At 41.6% G+C, this 20,824-nt stretch overlaps 1 protein-coding gene across 6 annotated transcripts in view; it reads right to left on the reverse strand.

Moving 5' to 3' along the window:
• OPHN1 (oligophrenin 1) overlaps positions 1-20,824 on the reverse strand; it is a 268,324-nt gene that overhangs the window by 17,123 nt on the left and 230,377 nt on the right. For 5 of the 6 annotated variants that reach the window (XM_075835642.1, XM_075835640.1, XM_075835644.1 and 2 more), the window contains 4 exons: positions 17,652-17,793; positions 2,679-2,963; positions 2,426-2,591; positions 2,281-2,331 (listed from right to left, as the gene is read on the reverse strand). In XM_075835642.1, the coding sequence (XP_075691757.1) occupies positions 2,281-2,331; positions 2,426-2,591; positions 2,679-2,963; positions 17,652-17,793 (644 nt within the window). The remainder of the gene's footprint in view (positions 1-2,280; positions 2,332-2,425; positions 2,592-2,678; positions 2,964-17,651; positions 17,794-20,824) is intronic. The other variant, XM_075835641.1, reaches the window with a different exon arrangement.

Genomic DNA, 20,824 nt, shown 5'->3' on the forward strand with positions numbered 1-20,824 from the left:
AGATATCATTATGTAGTCTGTGCAGTGGCTTACAGTGCATTCGGAAAGTCTTCAGACCCTTTCACTGTTAACATTTTCTGTTGACGCCTTGTGCCAAAATAAAAAAAAATTAACATTTTCCCCATCATCCCATAATGACAAAGTGAAAACAGAATTTTAGAAATTTTTGCAAATATATTCGAAATTAAAAACACAAATTTCGCATGGACGTAAGTATTCAGACCCTTTAAAAGGAAGAAAGTAGGATCCAGCGCTGGGTGGAATTAAAATGGATTTTCTGTTCCAAGTTTATTGGATTGGACTACAGCCAAGTTTAAGGACGCGGCAGTCGTCCGAAACGCGTAGGCCCCGAGGACACTTACCTCCACTTCTCACACACCCAGGACCACATACAACTGGACTTCCTTTTAATCCAATCCAATAAACTTGGAACAGAAAATCCATTTTAATTCCACCCAGCGCTGGATCCTACTTTCTTCCTTTCTTGCTAGCCTGCCGTGTGCCGACACGAGGATCCGAGTGCAATCCACAATCCACATCACACTGGAGTGTGTAAGGTGAGCTGGAGGTTCCCTCCCCAGTTTCTATTTGTTATTCAGACCCTTTACTTTGGCACTTGAAATTTAGCTCTGAGGGCCTCCCATTTCTCTAGATCATCTTTGAAATGTTTCTACACCTTGATTGAAGTCCACCTGTGGTAAATTCATTTGTTTGGGCATGATTTGGAAAGACACACCCCTGTCTATATACGGTCTCACAGCTGACAATGACTATCAGAGCAAAAACAAAGTCATGAGGAGGAAAGATCTGCCTGTAGGGCTCAGATACAGGATTGTGTGGAGGCACAGATCTGGAGAAGGGTATACAAAAATTCCTTCTGCACTGAATGTTCCCAAGAGCACATTCACCTCCATAATTCTTAAATGACAAACGTTTGGAACAACTAGGACTCTTCATAGAGCTGGCAGCCCCACCAAATTAAGTAATCGGGGAAGAAGGGCTGTAGTAAGAGAGGTGACCAAGAACCAAATGGTCCCTCTGGCTGAGCTTCAAAGATTCTGTGTGCAAATGGGAGAAACTTCCAGGTCAACCATCGCTGCAGCACTCCACCAATCCGGACTTTATGGCAGAGTGGCCAGAAAGAAGCCTCTCCTCAGAAAAAGACACGTAAAAGCCCACCTAGAGTTTGCAAAAAAGCACCTAAAGGACTCTAATACTGTGAGAAACAAGATTCTGAGGTCTGATAAAAAAGTTCAAAATCACATCTGGAGGAAACCAGGCACTGCTCATCACCTGCCCAATATCATCCCTACAGCATGGAAATGGCAGCATCCTGCTTTGGGGGTGTTTTTCAGTGGCTGGGACAGGAAGACTGGTCAGGGTTGAGGGAAAGATGAATGGATCTAAGTACAGAGATATTCTTAATGAAAACCTGATCCAGACTACTCTAGACCTCGGACTAGGCGGAAGGTTCACCTTCCAACAAGACAATGACACTGGGACAACATGGGAGTGGCTTAGGGACAACTCTGTGAACGTCCTTGAGTGGCCCAGCCAGAACCCTGACTTGAACCTAATCGAACATCTCTGGAGAGACCTGAAAATGGATGTGCACCGACTGTCCCCATCCAAGCTGACAAAACTTGAGAGGACCTGCGGAGAAGAATGGAAGAAAATCCCCAATTCCAGGAGTGCAAACACTGTGGCATCATAGCCAAGAAGACTGGAGGCTGTTATTGCTGCCAAAGGTGCTTCAACTAAGTACAACGTAAAGGGTCTGAATACTTAAGTCAATGCAATATTTTAGTTTTTTCCGTTTCAATTACTTAGCAAAGATTATAAACATTCTGTTTTCACTTTGTCATTATGGGGTATTGAGTGCAGAATGATGTGCTAAAATAAAAAAAATTAACGTTTTTCCCCAAGGCCTCAACATAACAGAATGTTAAAAATTTAAAGGGTCTAAAGACTTTCCGAATGCACTGTATGTGGCCATCTCATCTTCTCTTTTTTGGAGCACCAAACATGGAAACAGGGGACCCCTAATCTTCCGATAGATCTCAAGTCCCAGAAGTGGAACCTCTACCAATCAGGCATTATGGCCCTTGGGACTGGTCTAATCTGACAAGGTGGCCACTGTTCCAGGAAAAAGTTTGGCACGCCTGTGGACTTCTGACACATAGGTAAAACATACTTAAATCTTATGTTTCATAGCGCTCATCTTTTAAAACAAGGACACAAAGTGGAAACAAAAAGATTAACAATGTATATATGCATTACCTTTCCCTTGGCCTCGATGCCTTCTCAAAGAATTTGGTACGGGAGGCCACACTGTGAAGTAAAATAAATTTCTATCACACCTAATTTTGTGATGTACAGTAATTAACTTAAAAGATGTAGCTTGTATAATGCCATTATTACTCACACTGATGATGGATAATCCTCTTTGACACTAGAGCTGGCATCTGTCCTAGACTCCATTTTGGGTATCAAGGCCGCTCTACATGGTGGGTCAGGTGGTCTTACTGGAGGACGGGAAATAACTGGCCTTTCTACTGGTAAACGGACTTTACTGAGGTTATCAAACTCACCTATGGATTTAAGCATTTGAAGAGAGTTCAGAAACTGAGCACAACTTTACCCAAAGAGTCTGCAGTGAATAATGGAGATTATCGAACCTTCTCTGGGACGGACTAAAGGCCTTTTGGAATACGCAGGAGATGCTTTACTTGGCACGGAGTATATAGGCAAATCTCCATTTATGTGATTTGCGTTGGTTTTTACCCCTTTCTCCTGCATCATTGAAACCATTTTTGCAACGTCCACTTCAGGGCAGTCTTCGGTAGAACTTGTTGTATCTGCTCGAGGCATCAGTTTTTTTCGTTGCAAAGGAAGAGGCTGGTCACGGTTTGTGAGAACACCATTTCCATTCTGTATGGATCCATCATCTGAGTAAAAACAAACTAATGGATAATTAAATACTTTACAATAAAATAAAGTATTTTTTTCTTCTTCTGTACTTAGAAAGTCATATTAGTGCTCCTCGTATAAACTACAGTTGACAGCACTGATATTCACTTCAGGAATGTCATGTTTACCACAGCATAAAAGCCACCTATCACATGCCCTTGTATACCGCCTGTGACACATTTCTTAATAAACCTGCTGTGACATTGTAGTAAACAAATACAACACCAGTAGCATGTAAATGGTCATAAAATATTTCTAGTTTTTTTTTTTTCCTAGAACTATACTCCACCATAGGATGGTATATTTATTTCTTTCATCCTAGTTTCAGAACTGTTGCTCTGAAAGACCATCAGACTGCACTGTATATTTATAAATGTTACATACATCATGTTTCAAAAATTAAGCCGCATATAAAAAATGGGCGTGCTGGCCCATAGTGACTAGAATTTTTCTAAACCGCATTGAAAAAACAACTGAACTTTCATAGGTTCCTATTGGCAACGATGCCACCCATTATCCAAGTCCATTTAGAAACAAAAGGCCTGGTATATCTTCAATAAGCATTCTATGTGTAGAATCTCAAAGAAACCTGTTTTTAATCTTTTTTTTAAAATTAAAGGCACTATTACACTGGCCGGTGCAGCGAGTGCCGATCAACGAGACCTCGTTAAACGGCGCACGTTTGCTCCTGTCACACGGACCTATGGATGGGAACGAGCGGTCATTACTCCGGTCGCTCGTCCCCATATGTTATCATGTGTGCAGCATGTCTCCCTGGTCACTTTGGCCAACCATTTTTCGTTAGAAGAGTTAACCAAAGTTAAGCACATCACATGTCCTGCTGCAGGGACCCCTAGCGATCAGCTGTAAATTGTGTGATACACAAGGAAGATGCTTTTTGTAACCGCTCTGTACTTCCGCTTACAGATAAGAATCCTGAACAAGTGACCCTGACCCCATTTATTAACTAAGAAATCCCTAATATGATATTTGAAAATGGGTTTTCTAAACCAGACAACCCCATTAAAGTAATGATTGATATATTTATCTGCCTGTCGACTAAAGAAGGAGGATAGTGAAGAGCGACAGGCAGTAGCTGAACCAAAACGAGGATGCTCACGTGCGTTTAGGATCAGGGAAGCAACATATATACAGCCTCAGCCCCAACTCTAATGGCAAAGATCAGAGAAACCTCTGATCTTCGTCGTATATTTCTTTTTATGCAGCGGTCAATGCTGATCAGGGTATATTTAAGGCTATGTAAACCTTTGAAAGGGTTTTTTTTTTTTTTTATAAAAAGGTCAGTGTGTTTGGTGAAACCATGTAATTAGTTTTTATTAAAAATTATTTTTTGTTTTTGAGATACTGCTGCTCCGTATTCTGCATAATTATGAACTTAGATGTGATGGATAACAGGTGGATCCTGTGTATCCAGCGGACCTGATGGGTACAGGATTCAGCGTAAGATACAGAATACAGAGCAGCTGTATCTCAAAAATAAAAATAATTTTTAATAAAAAAAACTTATTATGAAGTTGCACCAAAACACACAGAATGACCTTTTCATAAAAAAAAAAATCCCTTTCAAAAGGTGTACATAGCCTTTAAGGGAGTGACTAAATTTCCTTTGATCGCATCCCAGAAATGTATCTTGTATAGGCAGAAAGCCTATTGAAATTCCCCCAGGGATGTCTCACCGTATTCTCTGTTGTTATGGCATACTTTTGTATGCCCTAACAACTGCCTATTTACTATTAGTACACAGCATAATGTACTAGCGAATAGAAATTTGGAGGGAAAAAATTTAAAATAGGAGATTTTAAAATGGAATTAAAAAAAGCAAAAAATAAAATAAAATAATAATGTTAAAACAAAAAAGCATTTTTACAATAAAACTTTATTAAATTTAAGTCCCAAGACACCAAATAATATAGGCATATTTAGTACCCTCAAGACTGTAATGCCCTCTAAAATGAATTTAGAAAATAATTTTTGATGACTGGCTTAAAAAAAAAAAAAAAAAAAAAATTGTTTTCCGAAATTGCTTCTTTTCTGCATTTTTGCCAAAATAAAAATACCAACTAAATGCTAATACAAAATGCCACAAAGTACAGCTCATCCCGCATACCGTCGGAATGCACAGATGCAAAATAATTTTTTTTTTCTTATCCTCAAGGTCAAAATTGGCCAGGTCCTAAAGGGGTTAATAGGAGACAGACATAAGTTAAAAGGTGTAAATTAACGGATTGCGCTGAGATGACTTTTGCAGTGTAGCTTTGGTGAGGAGAATTCCATCGCTTCTCTTTCAGCTTGTAAACACATTTAGCATATCGAGCAATTATTACCTATTTTCTCATCGGTATATCTATCATACACTGTGCTGCCGCCATTACTCATCTTCAGAAAAAAAACTGTAAGGCCGTAAGATCGACTTACCTGCAAACGCTGATGCTGCTGCAGAATCAACTGTAGCCTCTGGTGCCGATGTGGGCGTCACGATGCAGGACCTGTGAGTGACGTCACAGATCTGCACTGTCAGAAGCTGGGCGTTCTGAAGAGAAGAGGATGTTACTTCTCTTCAGAGCGCCCAGCTAGTGAAAGTATTAAAAACGCCCCGATGTACGCACATAATACACGCCCACTTGGACTTTTACTTTTAAACACACCCACTTGGACTTTTGCAAGCCTCATTTGCATAACTACAAAAATGGTCATAACTTGGCCAAAAATGCTCGTTTTTTAAAAATAAAAACGTTACTGTAATCTACATTGCAGTGCCTATCTGCTGCAATAGCAGATAGGGGTTGCAAAATCTGGTGACAGAGCCTCTTTAAGTATGAATCAATTTTTCTTTGATTGTGTACTTTGATGTAAAAAGTATTTGCCTCCTTCCAGATGTCCTCTATTATTGGCACACTAAATAGGGTCTAAACTTTTAACCCCTTTGTGCTCAGCGATGTACTATTCCATCGTGCAAAGTGCATTGTTCGCGCTCCGTGACGGAATAGTACGTCGCGGGAGGAACGGCCATTTCGGCCGTCCTCCCAGCACATACAGGAGCTATGACAACCGCTGTCTCGTACAGCAGTTGCCGCAGCTCCTTCAGCAGGGACCGATCGCTGTGTCCCCACTGATTAACCCCTTAGAATCCGCATTCAATAGCGATCCTGGCTTCTTAGGGGTTAAACTACCATCGACGGCCCGCTACATGATAGCGGGCGGCGATGGTTGCTTTGGCAACCGGAGGCCTAATAATGGCGTCCGGCTATACCATCTACAGAAGCCTAGTGGGTCCTGACTAAGTCCAGTGTATGAGAATAGCGATCAGGGCCTCCTGCCCTCAAGTCCCCTAGTGGGACAAAGTAATAAAGTAAAAAAAAGTTGTGTAAAAATACGTTTTAAAAGTAAAAATCCCCCTTTTTCTCTGATCAGTCCTTTTTATTATTAATAAGAATAAATAAACAAACTATACATAATTGGTATTGCCGCGTCCGTAACGGCCTGTACTACAAAAGTATTTAATTATCTATCCTGCACGGTGAGCGCCATAAAAGAAAATAATAATAAACCATACCAGAATCACAATTTTTTGGTCACTTCACCTCCCAAAAAATGGAATAAAAAGAGATCAAAAAGTTGTATGTACCTAAAAATGGTACTGATCGAAACTGCAGTTCGTTATGCAAATAAGTCCTCACACGGCTTTCTTGATGGAAAAATAAAAAGGATATGGCTATTAGAATAAGGTAACACAAAAAGTCCATTTATTTTTTCTAAAAAGTATTTTATTGTGCAAACGCCATAAGACCTAAAAAAAACTATAAACATATCGTATCACCGTAATGGTATCGACCCACAGAATAAAATGAATATATCATTTATAGTGCACCGTGAACACTGTAAAAAAAAAAACAATAGTAGAATTGATATTTTTTAGTCACCACACCTCCTAAAAATAGAATAAAAACTGATCAAAAGTCGCATGCACACCATGAAAACTACAATGAATTCCTCAAGGGGTCTAGTTTCCAAAATGGGGTAATTTTTAAGGGGTTTCCAATGTACTGGTACCTCAGAAGCTCTGCAAATGCGACATGGCGCCCAGAAACCAATCCAGCAAAATCTACATGCCAAATAGTGCAGCTGCCTTTCTGAGCCCTGCCGTTTGTCCAACCAGCAGTTTATGACCACATGTGTAGTATTGCCCTAATCGGGAGAAATTGCTTTACAAATGTTGGGGGGCTTTTTCTCCTTTATGCCTTGTCAAAATTAAGAATTCGCACCTTTTATTGGAAAAATGTGATTTTCGATTGCACAGCCTAATTCCACAAAATGCAACAAAAAAACCTGTGGATCTAAATTCCCACTATACCCCTCGATTAAGTTCCTTGAGGGGTGTAGGTTGCCAAATAGGGTCACTTTTGGGGGGTTTCCACTTTTTTGGCACCACAAGACCTCTCAAACCGGACATGGTGCCTAGTAAAAAAGGGGCCTCAAAATCCTTTGCTTCTGAGATCAGTGCTTCAATCCATTACCGCACTAGGGCCACATGTGGGATATTTCTCAAAACTGCAGAATCTGGGCAATAAGTATTGAGTTGCGTTTCTCAGGCAAAACCTTCTGTGGAACAGAAACAAATGGAATGAAAAGGATTTTTCACTTCTACTTAAATTCCTGTGAAACACCTAAAGGGTTAATAAACTTTCTAAATGCTGTTTTGAATACTTTGAGGGGTCTAGTTTCTAGAATGTTCAAAAAATGATGCCAACATATAGTAGACATATGGGAAATGTAGACTAGTAACTATTTTTGGTGATATAACCCTCTGTCTTACAAGCAGATGCATTTAAATTCAGAAAAATATAATTATTTTTTTACATTTTCGCTAAATTTTGCTATTTTTCACAAATAAACACTGAATATATCGACCAAATTTTACCACTAACGCAAAGCCCAATGTCTCACGAGAAAACAATTTCAGAATCACTTGGATAACTTTAAGCATTCCGAAGTTATTACCACATAAAGTAAAATATGTCAGATTGGAAAAATGGTCTTTGAGCCTTAAAGCCCAAACTAGGCTGAGTGCTAAAAGGATTTTAAGAAAATAAAGCCACTGAGGAAAAAAAATAAATACAATAAACACAATTTTATTTTAAATAAACTATATTAATCCTTTTGTGAGCAACAGTGAGTGGAGAGTGAAGAGTGCTGTAGGGCTATATTCACACAACGTAAATAAAAGCAGTTACCAACGGATCAACTGTCAGTTTTTCATGGCTGTTTTGCATCAATGTGTCTCAAAATTTAAATCCATTTCTCGGCTGTCTGATCGTTCACCGCCAGTTGCCATGGACGTTAAAAAAAATTATGAATTTATTTGTTAGGGTTTTTTTTTTTATCCCAGCCACCTGAAAACACCACAGTGCCCATGTAGATAGTGACACAATCCCACTGTAAATAGTGCTACAGTTCCCACTGTAAATATTGCCCATATAATGCCATGGTGCCCATGTAGATAGTGCCACACGCCCTGTATTTGGCACCCCCTGTAGATAGCACCATCCCTCTGCAGATAGCGCCACTTCCCCTGTAGATAGTGCCACTCCCCCTGTAGATAGTAGCAGCCCCCCTGTAAATAGCACTCCCTTCCTCTAGATAGCACCACTGTAGCTCCCTGTAGGAGCGGAATCCCTAGAGGGAGTCCCTGATGTCTTTGTCCATATATGGACAGTGACGTCAGGGGCTAACTCTAAAAGCGGAATCCCCTGCCTGAGCGGCGGCAGTGCTGTGGCCGGAGATTCCGCTCCAGGTGTAGCCCATGACGTCACTTTCCATATATTGATAGTGACGCCAGGGGGTATTCCAGTAGCGGAATCCCCTGTCAGAATGTCGGCCAGGGATTCCGTCCGCTCCTAGAGAAAGCCCTGACATCATAGTGATGCCAGGGGCTTTTCCACTAGCGGAATCCCCGGTCAGAATGTCGGCAGGGGATTCAGCTCTTAGAGAGAGCCCCTGACGTCACTGTCCATATATGGATGATAGTGACACCAAGGGCTTCTTCAGTAGCGGAATCCCCGGTCAGTGTCTACCAGGGATTCCACTCCTAGAGAGAGCCCATGACAGTGGACAATGATGTCAGGAGCTCTCTCTAGTAGGAGTTTAGGTGGTGCTATGTAAAGGGGAAAGGATGGTTCGATGACATCTGCAGCAGGGGGTTTCTATCCATAGGGGGGGTGGCACTATTTACAGCGGGGATCTTGAGACGTCGGGGGCTCCCTCTAGGAGGGGAATACGTGGCCAGAGCGATGGCCAGGGATTCCGCTCCTAGAGGGAGCTTATGTGGTGCTATCTACAGGGGGTTTTTCAGGGGTTGTGTGTAGAGCGATCTACAGTGGGAGGTGTATTTCGGGGCTCTTAAAGCCCCGGCGGACATGAGTGCAACTCACACTGAAGCAGCACTTCACTCATTAAACCCCGTTACAGGCTGCCGTTTATATATGTGACAACTGCACGAGGCATCAGCAGTTGGAACGTATATAGTCATATGGCATTCGTGAAGGGGTTAAACAAACAAAATTAGCAAATCACATACACATATTAGGTTTATCTAAAATTCTAAGGCCACAGTGAGGCATGGTAGATTTGTTGCATATTCCGCATCAGAAAACCAGAACAAGTTAAAGTACGATATATTTGGCCCAGTTTTTTGGCGCTGATTTTGATGCGGAAACCGAAATCGCCTCCCATATATTGAATGAGAGACAGAGGCGTTTTTTTTTTTTACCTGCGGGCGACTTTCATCCGCTCGCGTGGAAAAAAAAGCGGCGTGTCCTTTCTTGCCGCGGTTCCGCCTCTGACCTCCCATTGAAATCAATGTGAGGCAATAAAAGCGTAAAACTCCTGAAGTAAAAGTAAAAAAACTCCTGAAGGAGTTTTGAGGGCGATTTTTTTTTTTTGCCTCCAAAATACTCAGTGTGAACTAGGCCTTTGAATGGGGTTTTCAAAACCCTATTCCTACTTGGCAGGAAAAAAATGCACGGTTTTCAAGACATGCTGCAGATATTTATCTCCATGCACAGGGTCAAGTCCGCTATAAATATTCCGCCGCATTTGAACTCCGCAATCGCCTTCACAGTCTATTATGATAGGTGAATGGCACATACACAGATAAGCATGGATGTGCCAGGTCCTCCAGTACAAGGGATGCCCTTTGTAGCCACTCTCGCACAGTCTAAAAGATGAGTTTGTTATCTATTAACTTCAAATTTCTTCAAGAGGCACAAAAGTAAAAAAAATAAAAATTGACCCTTCCCCCTTGTCTTAACGTGTAGAAATGTGTATTGACTTACCCGGTTCTCTTTCAACCGTAGCCGCTATGTTCCAGACCGTATGGGAGTTACATGATCCTCATAGTGACTCTCCAAATCCTACTGCGTCTACTGTAGGAACCGGAGGTCAGACTTCTCAATGCCTCTAGTGTGAGTGTCAGCATTGCGACACTGACTTCTAGTTTCTACACCACACGCGGTAGCATTCAGAAAGTCAGAATGAAGATCACATGAGCGGCTCCGGTTAAAATGGAGAACTAAGTAAGGCAATACACTATATTGTATTACACTTATTTTCTCCACATGTTGAAATGGGGAGGAGTGGGGGGGGGGGGGGGTTATCATGAAATATAATTCACTGAAGTGCTTTTTTTAATAGTTTATTTGAAAATAGGTTTTCTAAACTAGACAGCTGCCTTAAAGAGACTCTGTCACCACATTATAAGTGCCCTATCTCCTACATAAGGAGATGGGCGCTGTAATGTAGGTGACAGTAATGCTTTTTATTTAAAAAAACAATATTTTTTCACAAAGTTAGGAGCGATTTAAGTTTATGCTAATGAGCTTTCTTAATGCCCAAGTGGGCGTACTTTTACTTTCGACCAAGTGGGCGTTGTACAGAGGAGTGCATGACGCTGACCAATCAGCATCATGCACTCCTCTCCATTCATTTACACTGCACTAGCGATATAGTTATATAACTATGTGCAGCTACATACACAAGCCCTAACATTACTACAGTGTCCTGATAATGAATACACATGACCATCCAGCCTGGACGTCATGTGTACTCAGAATCCTGACACTTCTGAATCTTTTTTTGAGATATTCCGGCAAGTGAAACTAAATCTCGTTTAGCTCCGAGATCTCGCGAGATTTCGTATCCGTTGCTGGAATCTCACAAAAAAGAGTCAGAAGTGTCAGGATTCTGAGTACACATGACGTCCAGGCTGGATGGTCATGTGTATTCATTATCAGGACACTAGTAATGTTAGGGCTTGTGTATGAGGCTGCACATAGCGATATATCTATATCGCTAGTGCAGTGTAAATGAATGGAGAGGAGTGCATGATGCGGATTGGTCAGCGTCATGCACTCCTCTGTACAACGCCCACTTGGTCGAAAGTAAAAGTACGCCCACTTGGGCATTAAGAAAGCTCATTAGCATAAACTTAAATTGCTCCTAACTTTGTGAAAAAATATCGTGTTTTTTTAAATAAAAAGCACTGCTGTCACCTACATTACAGCGCCGATCTCCTTATGTAGGAGATAGGGCACTTATAATGTGGTGACAGAGTCTCTTTAATGAGGCTCTATCACTAGTTTAGTAATGCCCTATCTAAAAGGCGCTGTCGCTTTTTGAATTGTGGTAGCAGCTATGTGGTCTACCTTTTACAATGCACATGCAACCTCCAATATGTGGGTCGAACAAACCAAACCCTTAGAAATAGGGTTAATAAACATAGGTTTAAAGTTAAAAATGGTTATCCGAAACATAGTGTATCCCGACATTGCGCTCTGGAACATAAATGGAACTTTGATGTTTTGACAGTCACTCCCATTGAAAGTATACTGTGTGAACTATCCGACAGATTCAAACAGAGGGAGAATTTCTGGCTTTATAAGTTGGGGACCTTATATCCAAATGGTCTTAACGTCATCACAGAATCTGCATTAGATTAATTCCGCAACTCTATTTCCCCTATCCCCTTGTTATTTTATCATTTAAAAAATATCCCTTGTCTTAGTAACTGTATTATTATTATTATATCATTATGTTATCATCCTGTTTTCCAACCAATCGCCCCTCGACATGTACATTTACTCATATTTATTAGAAATGGTGTTATCATTATATTATATATACATAAATCTCTCCCCACGGAGTATATTAACAATTGCGATTACTACAAAGCATACATTTGAATCGTCTATTACTGTACAAGTTTGCACTTACCGTTCCTCTCCCCTCTGCACTTTGCTTTGTGTGGTCCTGATTACGTTTGCGTTCCACTATGCGCTCCATTGGCATTTGGCCCTCACGAATTGCCATAATGGTTGTCATGACTCCCACATGTCCATACAACGCTAGCTATAAGTGCGTTCCATGGTCCGTGTCTGCGGTATTCATGACTCCCGCAAGCGTGGTCTCCCTCTTTTTGTCTGATACACAGTAAGGAACCTCCGATATATGTTTCATTTTTGCATCTTATCTATTCATCCATTTAGGGTCTCTACTCCCGTTTTTTTTATAAAACAGTTTTATACAATTTATAAAATATTAATTGTTTGAGTTCTTTTAACATGAACCAAATGGAATCGATGGGCATCACATCTATCATATTATTTATTTATGTTATGTTACAGTGTTATGTATTGACCATTCGTTTGCCACAATGTTTTTTTCCAACCATGTAATTACTAGTTTCTTTGTGACCTTTGACCTTTCCTTGTTTTGGCAGTTTTTTTCTACTGCCACGTCTGAATTGGCCCTATTAATGTTCACCTGCCTGTGTATATATATATATACACATGTTTTTTCACTGTATGAGGAAGACGCCTGTCAGGCGTTGAAACGCGTAGCATATGGTTTACATTGCTTTTATGCAATAAACCAACTGTTCATTTACAACCAAGCAGCGCCTACAGTATCCCTCTTATTTGTTTTGTTTCTATGCATTTACCTCGTAACCGCTGAGATGCAAAAACCTGTAGAGGCTTTATCAACCAGTTCAGGATCCACTTCCAGTTGCACGCACATCCCTTTTCCTCCAATTTGACCAAGGTTGCCTTCATAGTCACCCTCGTCTCTGGCAAAGCCTTAGCATGGGCGAACGCTATCTGGGTACGTGAGGGGCCAGAATCTTCAAACCTGCAATTATTTTTGGAGACTTTTCGTACTATATTTGAATAACCGGGCCAAACGTCTTTTGCCGCTGCCTCACTTCTAACTCTCCATCAATAGGAATCGACGGGTGGGGAATACGCCGTCCAGTTCCGTACTTTGGCAGCAGAGCTTGCCTGGAATAATGAGGCCTTGGTGGCAACCTTTTGGCAAGGAATAACCCCTCAAATAAAAGATGTGCTGGCGGCTTGTGATCATCCGTCTACCTTGGATGCCCTAATTCTTCTAGCTACACGGATCGACATGAGGTTCCAAGAACGCGCCCTGGAAGTTAGTCTGGAAAAAACGTCCTACAGATTGGCGCCCAAGTTCCAGAGACCCCTATTGCTTCCTTCGGTGGTTCCCCCTGAAGAGCCTATGCAGGTGAACAAACTCAGACCAGGAGCGGCAGCACAGGCGTTCAGCAGGATTATGTTTGTACTGTGGTGACAAGGGTGATTTTGTGTGACAATGTCCTCAAAAGCCGAGAAATTCCAGCACCTAGGGTTGATAGGAGAGACTACCCTAATTGGATCGACGCCAACGGCAAAATTCTCTCCCAAACTATCATTTCCTATTACAATCTTTACTGGTGAAGAATTACACTCTATTCCTGCTTATCTGGATTCTGGAGCGGCTACAAATTTCATCCAGGAGGCTTTAGGCCGTATTCACAAGAGCGTATTCGGTCCGTGATATACGGTCTGTATGTCGGCCGCATTTCCTGGACCAAACACACTGCAGAGAGCCGGGCTCCTAGAATCATAGTTCTCTATGACGCTAGGTGTCCCTGCCTCTCCACGGAACTACTGTCCCGTACTGAAAACATTATTACAGTACGGGACAGTTTTCCTGCAGCGAGGCAGTGACACCCAGCGTCATAGAGGACTATGAGGCTAGGAGCCCGGCTCCCTGCAATGTGTTCGGTCCGGGAAATTCGGCCGACATATGGACCGTATAGATCACGGACCAAACACGCTCGTCTGAATCCGGCCTTAGTAGACCGTCCCCACTTGCCAACAATTTCTCAGGAGAAACCTCTGGCAGTCGCTTCAGTGAATGGTTATCCTCTGCCAGATCCAATTCTTTCCGTCACTAAAGTTCTGAAGTTGCAATTGGGAGTTCTTCACTCAGAACGAATACATTTTTATATCTTGCCAAAAGCTATTAACCCTCTGCTGCTGGGACTGCCATGGCTTTGCCAACACGCTCCTGTCCTCGACTGGAATTCCAGTGGTGATCCCTATGACTTCACCGCTGCCTGCCTCAGGTTCGTCCTGTCCGGTCCCCGATGCCTCAGTCAGTCTCAGAACTACCTCGACAGTAAGCCTGTTTTGCGAATGTTTTCAGCAAGGAGGCGGAGGTCCTTCCTCCCCATCGATTGCCCAATTGAATTGCTCCCTGAAACTTCACCTCCTTGTGGATGGGTTTCACCTCCTTGTGGATGGTTTTATCCGCTCTCCTTGCATGAAACACAGGCCATGTAGGCATATGTCAAAAAGAACCTCGAAATGGGGTTTATCAGGAAGTCTGCTTCTCCAGTTGGAGCCGGATTCTTCTTCGTAGAAAAGAAAGATGGATCTCTCCGGCCATGTATCGACAACCATGTATCACTGTCAAGAATAAATACCCCTTGCCGCTTATCTCGGAGGTCTTCGACATAATTTGTGGGGCCAAGATTTTCACGAAGCTGGATCTACGCGGGACTTAGAACTTGATCTGTATCCGCAAAGGTGACTAATGGAAAACTGCATTCAACACCCGAGACGGTCACTACGAATATCTTGCGATGACTTTTGGACTGTATAATGCTCCAGCGGTGTTCCAGGAATTCGTGAACGTCATCTTCCGGAATCTACTGTATGTCTGAACGACATCTTGATTTACTCACCAGATCTGCCGACGCATCGGAAGCATGTTCACCAAGTCCTGTTGCGGTTAAGTGGGAACCTCTACGCCAAACTCGAAAAGTGTGTATTAAAAAAAAAAAATCCTTGCCCTTTCTGGACTATATAACTTCTGATCTCGGACTCCAGATGGATCTGGAGAAAGTGAAGTCCGTCAGAGTGGCCACGTCCTCAAGGTCTCTGTGCCATTCAGAAATGTCTATGGTCAATTCATCCCAAACTTCTCGTCTCTTACTGCTCCAATCTCAGCTCTCACCAAGAAGGGAGTGAATGCTAAGGTCTGGGTCCGAAGGCAGAGTCGGCATTCACCAACCTCAAGTGAGCCTTCACTTCAGCTTCCGTCCCTCACCATCCTGATATGTCTCGCCAGTTCTCGTTGCAGGTTGACGCTTCTGACATTGGTGCTGGAGCACTTTTTCAAAGAAACTCCAAAAGGTAAGGCGGTATCCTGTGGCTTCTTCTCTAAACGCTTCTCTCCTGCAGAATGCAACTACTCCAATTCGGGACCCTGAGTTACTGGCTGTGAAATTATCCTTCGAAGAGTGGAGGCACCTGCTATCAATATCTACATCGATGACACGAATCTCACTTATTTACAATCTACACAACGACTGAATCATCGTCAACCCAGATGGAGACATTCCTCCTGGAAAAACATTTGTTCGTCCTGCTGTCAGAAAAAATATTCTCATCATAATTCCAAGTTGGCTGGGCACTCTATGGTTCGTATGACTCTGGACTTTATTTCTCGTCATTAGTGGTGGTCCACGATGCCTAAAGATGTTGTGGACTATGTCTCTTATTGTACCAACTGTGCCCAAAACAAGGGTACCCATTCCAAGCCTACTGGTCGGCTTCAAACTATGCCTCTTCCTGATGGTCCCTGGCAACATATTGCTATGGATTTTATTACCGATTTTTAATACTCCTTTTGCTGGATGTACCACTACATCACGGTGGATCGTTTTTCTAAAATGGCACGTTTCGTCCCCCTGTCTGGCCTCCCCCTCTGCTCCTCGTTTGGCAAATTTGTTTGTCCAACATATCTTTTATCTGCACAGACTACCCCTCCGTATTGTGTCTGATCGGGGTGTACAATTTACGTCTAAATTCTGTGTAAACTTTTGGATGTGAAATTGGACTTTTCTTCTGCTTATTACCCACAATCTAAAGGCTGGAAGTTGAAAGGATTAATCAAGTATTAGAGAATTATCTTTGTCATTTTAGATCTGTTCAACACTACAATTGGGTGCATCTTCTTCCATGGGCCGAATTCTCTTACAATAATCACATGAGCGAGTCTACTGCTACTGACAAAATTCACGTGTTCCTCCTCCTGTACCGGCTACATCTCAAGTGCCTGCAGCCAATTTTTCTTTCAGAAGCTTTATTCACATCTGGCAGCAAACCAAGTCCGCGATCCTGCAGGCAGTGGATCGCATGAAGAAATAGGTCGATAGGAAGAGAAGAATTCCTCCTCAATTTCTTCCCGGAGTCAAATTCTGGTTATCTTTAAAACAATATACATCTAAAAAAAAAAACTCCTACAAATTCGCTCCCAGATTTCTTGGTCCCTTTAAGATTCTACAACAAATTAACCCTGTGTCTTACAAGCTACGGCTACCCCCTACTCTCAAGATTCCCAACTCGTTCCATGTGTCCCTCCTGAAGCCTGTGGTCCTGAACCGATACAGTAAATCTCCTGGCTCTGCAATTACCCCCCAGTGGTACTTCTGATGACTTTGAGGTAAAGTAGATACTGTACTACAAGAAGGTAGGAGGGAAACCCTTCTACCTGGTAGATTGGAAGGGTTTTGGTCCTGAGGAGAGGTCTTGGGAGACAGAAGTATGGATGTTCCAGAACTCATTTAACAAAATTCTTCCTACTCTCTGGACCTAAGAAGAGGGGGCGTGAGAGAGGGGTATTGTAGTGCCCGTGGACCGCCAGCTTCCCCATCTTACCGGCGGCCGCAGGACTGTCTTCACCGTTGTCCCCCCTCCCAGAGACGCCGGCACACTGTGCTCTTTGCCATCTCTCCCTGGCTGTCCGCACCAGTAAATTATCCTCAACCTATCCCTGAGCACCCTGGTCCTTTCCTGAGTGCCTGAGCAATGATGTGTCCTCCCAGTGTTTGTCATGCAAATGGTTCCCTAGCTGTATCCCGCGCCTGTCAAGACGACTTCTGTGTTCAAGTCCAGTGTTCGTACCAAGTCTATTGCCCGAGATGACTTCTGGGTTGAAGTCCAGTTATCCAGCACAAGTCTCCTTCCGATAGTCCGGCACAAGCCAGCTACCCAGGTACTTTTGTCCCAGTGTCTGTCATTGACTTTCCATTTGACCAGCTGCTACTCCGCTAAGGCGGAAAGGCCAACTGAGTCCACATACCCTATAGCCGTGACATTGCCATTTTGCTTTTTATATTGTATGTTATCAGATTGACTTGCGTAATTATTTCTTGCAGTGATCTTTCTGTAAAAATGTATTTCCTATTGTTCTTATTTTTTAGCGAACTTACCTTTTTTATTATTATAAACTAAAAATTAAGTAACACACATTACCTTCTTCACTCTGTTCAAGATACAACGCATTTCGCCCTCGGACTGGTCGTTTAGAGATTGTGATGGGTTTGTGGGTCCGGGGAGTAATTCTAGGCGGGGGGACCGGAGGAGAAGTGCTGTCTTCAGACGGGCCAGAAAATATCTATATCAGAGAGAAAAAATACTTTATTGTAGGTTAAAGTCCGTACAGAGAAGAAACTTTGCGCAAGAAAAAAAATAAATACGAAATGAACCATTTGCAACATAGCTTTCAAATGACTATAGCCTTATAAAACATATTAATACTACACACAAATCGTATTACTTCCAAAGTGAGACGCCTATGTTGTACAGGGTCCTAATGTAATGTAAACCAGGATTGCCGCGGTTGGTGGCGATACGTGTGGGGAATATATGGACCCTCTCTGCGCTCCTAGAAAAACTTTGATTACATTTCTTTATTTATAGTCACTTCTGATGTTATATTCAGCTTGACATATTTATTCACTTTGTGTCAGATATTATATATATATATATATATATATTTACCTTTTTTATATATTGTTACTAATTTATATATCATTGGTGGCATTATATGCTGCTCTGTATCCTAATGGATGGTTGGTCTAGGACAGAGGTCTCAAACACACGGCCCCTGAAGCTGTCATCTGCGGCCCGCTGACAGTGGGAGAGCAGAGAGCAAGCCGAAGGAGGAGCGCCGCACACTCCCCTGTAGATAGTGCCACGCCAAAACAACCCACCCTGTGGACAGCGCTACACCCCCTCTCTATAGATAGCTTCATTGGAGCTCTCTCTAAAAGTGGAATCCCTAGCCAGAGAGCTCTAGTCGGGGGGATTCCGCTGATAGACTAGGCCTCTGACATAACTGTCCATATATGGACAGGGACATCAGGGGCTCCTCCAGGAGAGAATTATTATAGTAATGTAATATTATTATTATAGTAATGTAGTATTGTTATAGTAATGTAATATTGTTATAGTAATGTAGTATTGTTATAGTCGTTCAAATAACTAATTGATTAACAATAATTTTGTATTGTATCAAATTTGAAAGTAATGCGGCCCGTCAACTTCACATTTTTTTCTATGTGCGGCTCATTTACCCTGCCGAGTTTGAGACCCCTGGTCTAGGAGGTGTCAGCTTATCATGGTCTGCAGTCCCTTATTTTTATGTAATATCGGTGTACTATTTTGGTACGGTTTAGATGTTTTTAACACTTTTTGTCTGTGTTTGTCGATTACGACTTTAATAAAAACCTACGTGTTGTTTAACCCCTTCAGGACACAGCCTGTTTTGGCCTTGTGGACGCAGGCGATTTTTTCAAATCTGACATGTGTCACTTTATGTGGTAATAGCTTGGGAACGCTTTTACCTATCCAAGCGATTCTGAGATTGTTTTCTTGTGACATATTGTACTTTACGTCTGTGAAAAAATTTGGTCGATAAATTCAGTATTAATTTATGAAAAACACCAATATTTAGAGAAAATTTGCAAAAAATTGAATTTTTCTAAATTTGAATGTATCTGCTTGCAAAACAGATATTAATACCACACACAATAATTACTAGTTAACATTCCCCATATGTCTACTTTAGGTTGGCATAGTTTTTTGAACATCCTTTTATTTTTCTAGGACGTTACAAGGCTTAGATCTTTAGCAGCAGTTTCTCACATTTTCAAGAAATTTCCAAAACCTATTTTTTCATGGACCAGTTCAGTTCTGAAGTGGCTTTGAGGGCCTTGTATATTAGAAACTCCCCATAATTCACCCCATTTTAAAAACTTCACCCCTCAGAGTATTCAAAACAGCATTCAGAAAGTTTCTTAACCCTTTAGGCATTTCACAGGAATTATAGCAATGTAGAGGTGTGATTTACAAATGTAATTTTTTTTGCAGAAATTCATTTGTAATAAAAAAAAATCTGTAACATAGAACGTTTTACCAGAGAAACGCAACTCAATACTTATTGCCCAGATTCTGCAGTTTTTAGAAATATCCCACATGTGGCTCTAGTGTCCTAACGGACAGAAACAAAGGCAGCACCTAGTGGATTTTTATTACAATATATTTTAGGCTCCATGTCTGGTTTGAAGAGGTCTTGTGGTACCTAAACAGTGGAAACCCCCAAAAAGTGACCCCATTTTGGAAACTACACACCTCAAGGAATTTATCTAGTTGTATAGTGAGCATTTTAACCCCACAGGTTTTTTGCTGAATTTATTGGCGTTAGTCTGTGAAAATGAAAATCTACATTTCTTCTGAAGAAACATAGACATTTTAAATTTTTGCAAGAAATAAAGGAGAAAAAGCACCCCAACATTTGTAAAGAAATTTATCCTGATTACGGCAATACCCCATATGTGGTCATAAACTTATGTTTGAACACATTACAGCCCTCAGAAGGGAAGGAGCGCCATTTGGATTTTGGAGCTCAAATTTTGCTATAATGGTTTTCGGTGCCATGTCCCATTTGCAACGCCATGGAGGGACCAAACCAGCAGAAACCCCCCAAAAGTGACCCCATTCACTATCAGAATCCAAGAGAGCAAATGCCTCTTCAGTGGTATATAACTTGCGTGCCATTTTTTACGTATTTTTTTTTTTTTACTTATTTTTTGTAACAGTTTTAATAAAAGTAACAAAGAAAAAGTCCACTAATCCATTGATCAATAAATTTATGAACGACCCTAAGGCCCTGTTCACCGCTCCGCAAAACTCGTCAAAAACCGCCCAAAAATGTCTCCCATTGATTTCAATGGGAGTTGGACGAGCTTTTTTACCGTGAGCAAAAAAAACGCATCGCAGTAAAAAGAAGCGACATGACCTATCTTGAGGCGGTTTCCGCCTCCAAAACCCCATTTCAATCAGTCATAAGGGTAAAAAATACACCTCGACGAGTGTTTTGGCGAGTTTTTGTCAAACCACTGTGCAAAAAACGTCTGGAGCAGTTTTTGCAGGAGGAATTTTCCTCCTGCAAAAAACTCAGTGTGAACACAGCCTAACAATGAATCAATGTATTTAGAATTTACAGACGTGTAAAATATATGAAGAGATTTATATAAATATATGTGTGTATACGTATAGATTACATGTACGTATATATCTATATTATGTTATATTTGTCCCATAAGAGACAGCACTCCAATTTGTGATAGAAAAAACTGCTTTTT

Source organism: Rhinoderma darwinii, chromosome 8 (assembly GCF_050947455.1).
Source record: "Rhinoderma darwinii isolate aRhiDar2 chromosome 8, aRhiDar2.hap1, whole genome shotgun sequence".
NCBI classification, from domain to species: Eukaryota; Metazoa; Chordata; class Amphibia; order Anura; family Rhinodermatidae; genus Rhinoderma; species Rhinoderma darwinii.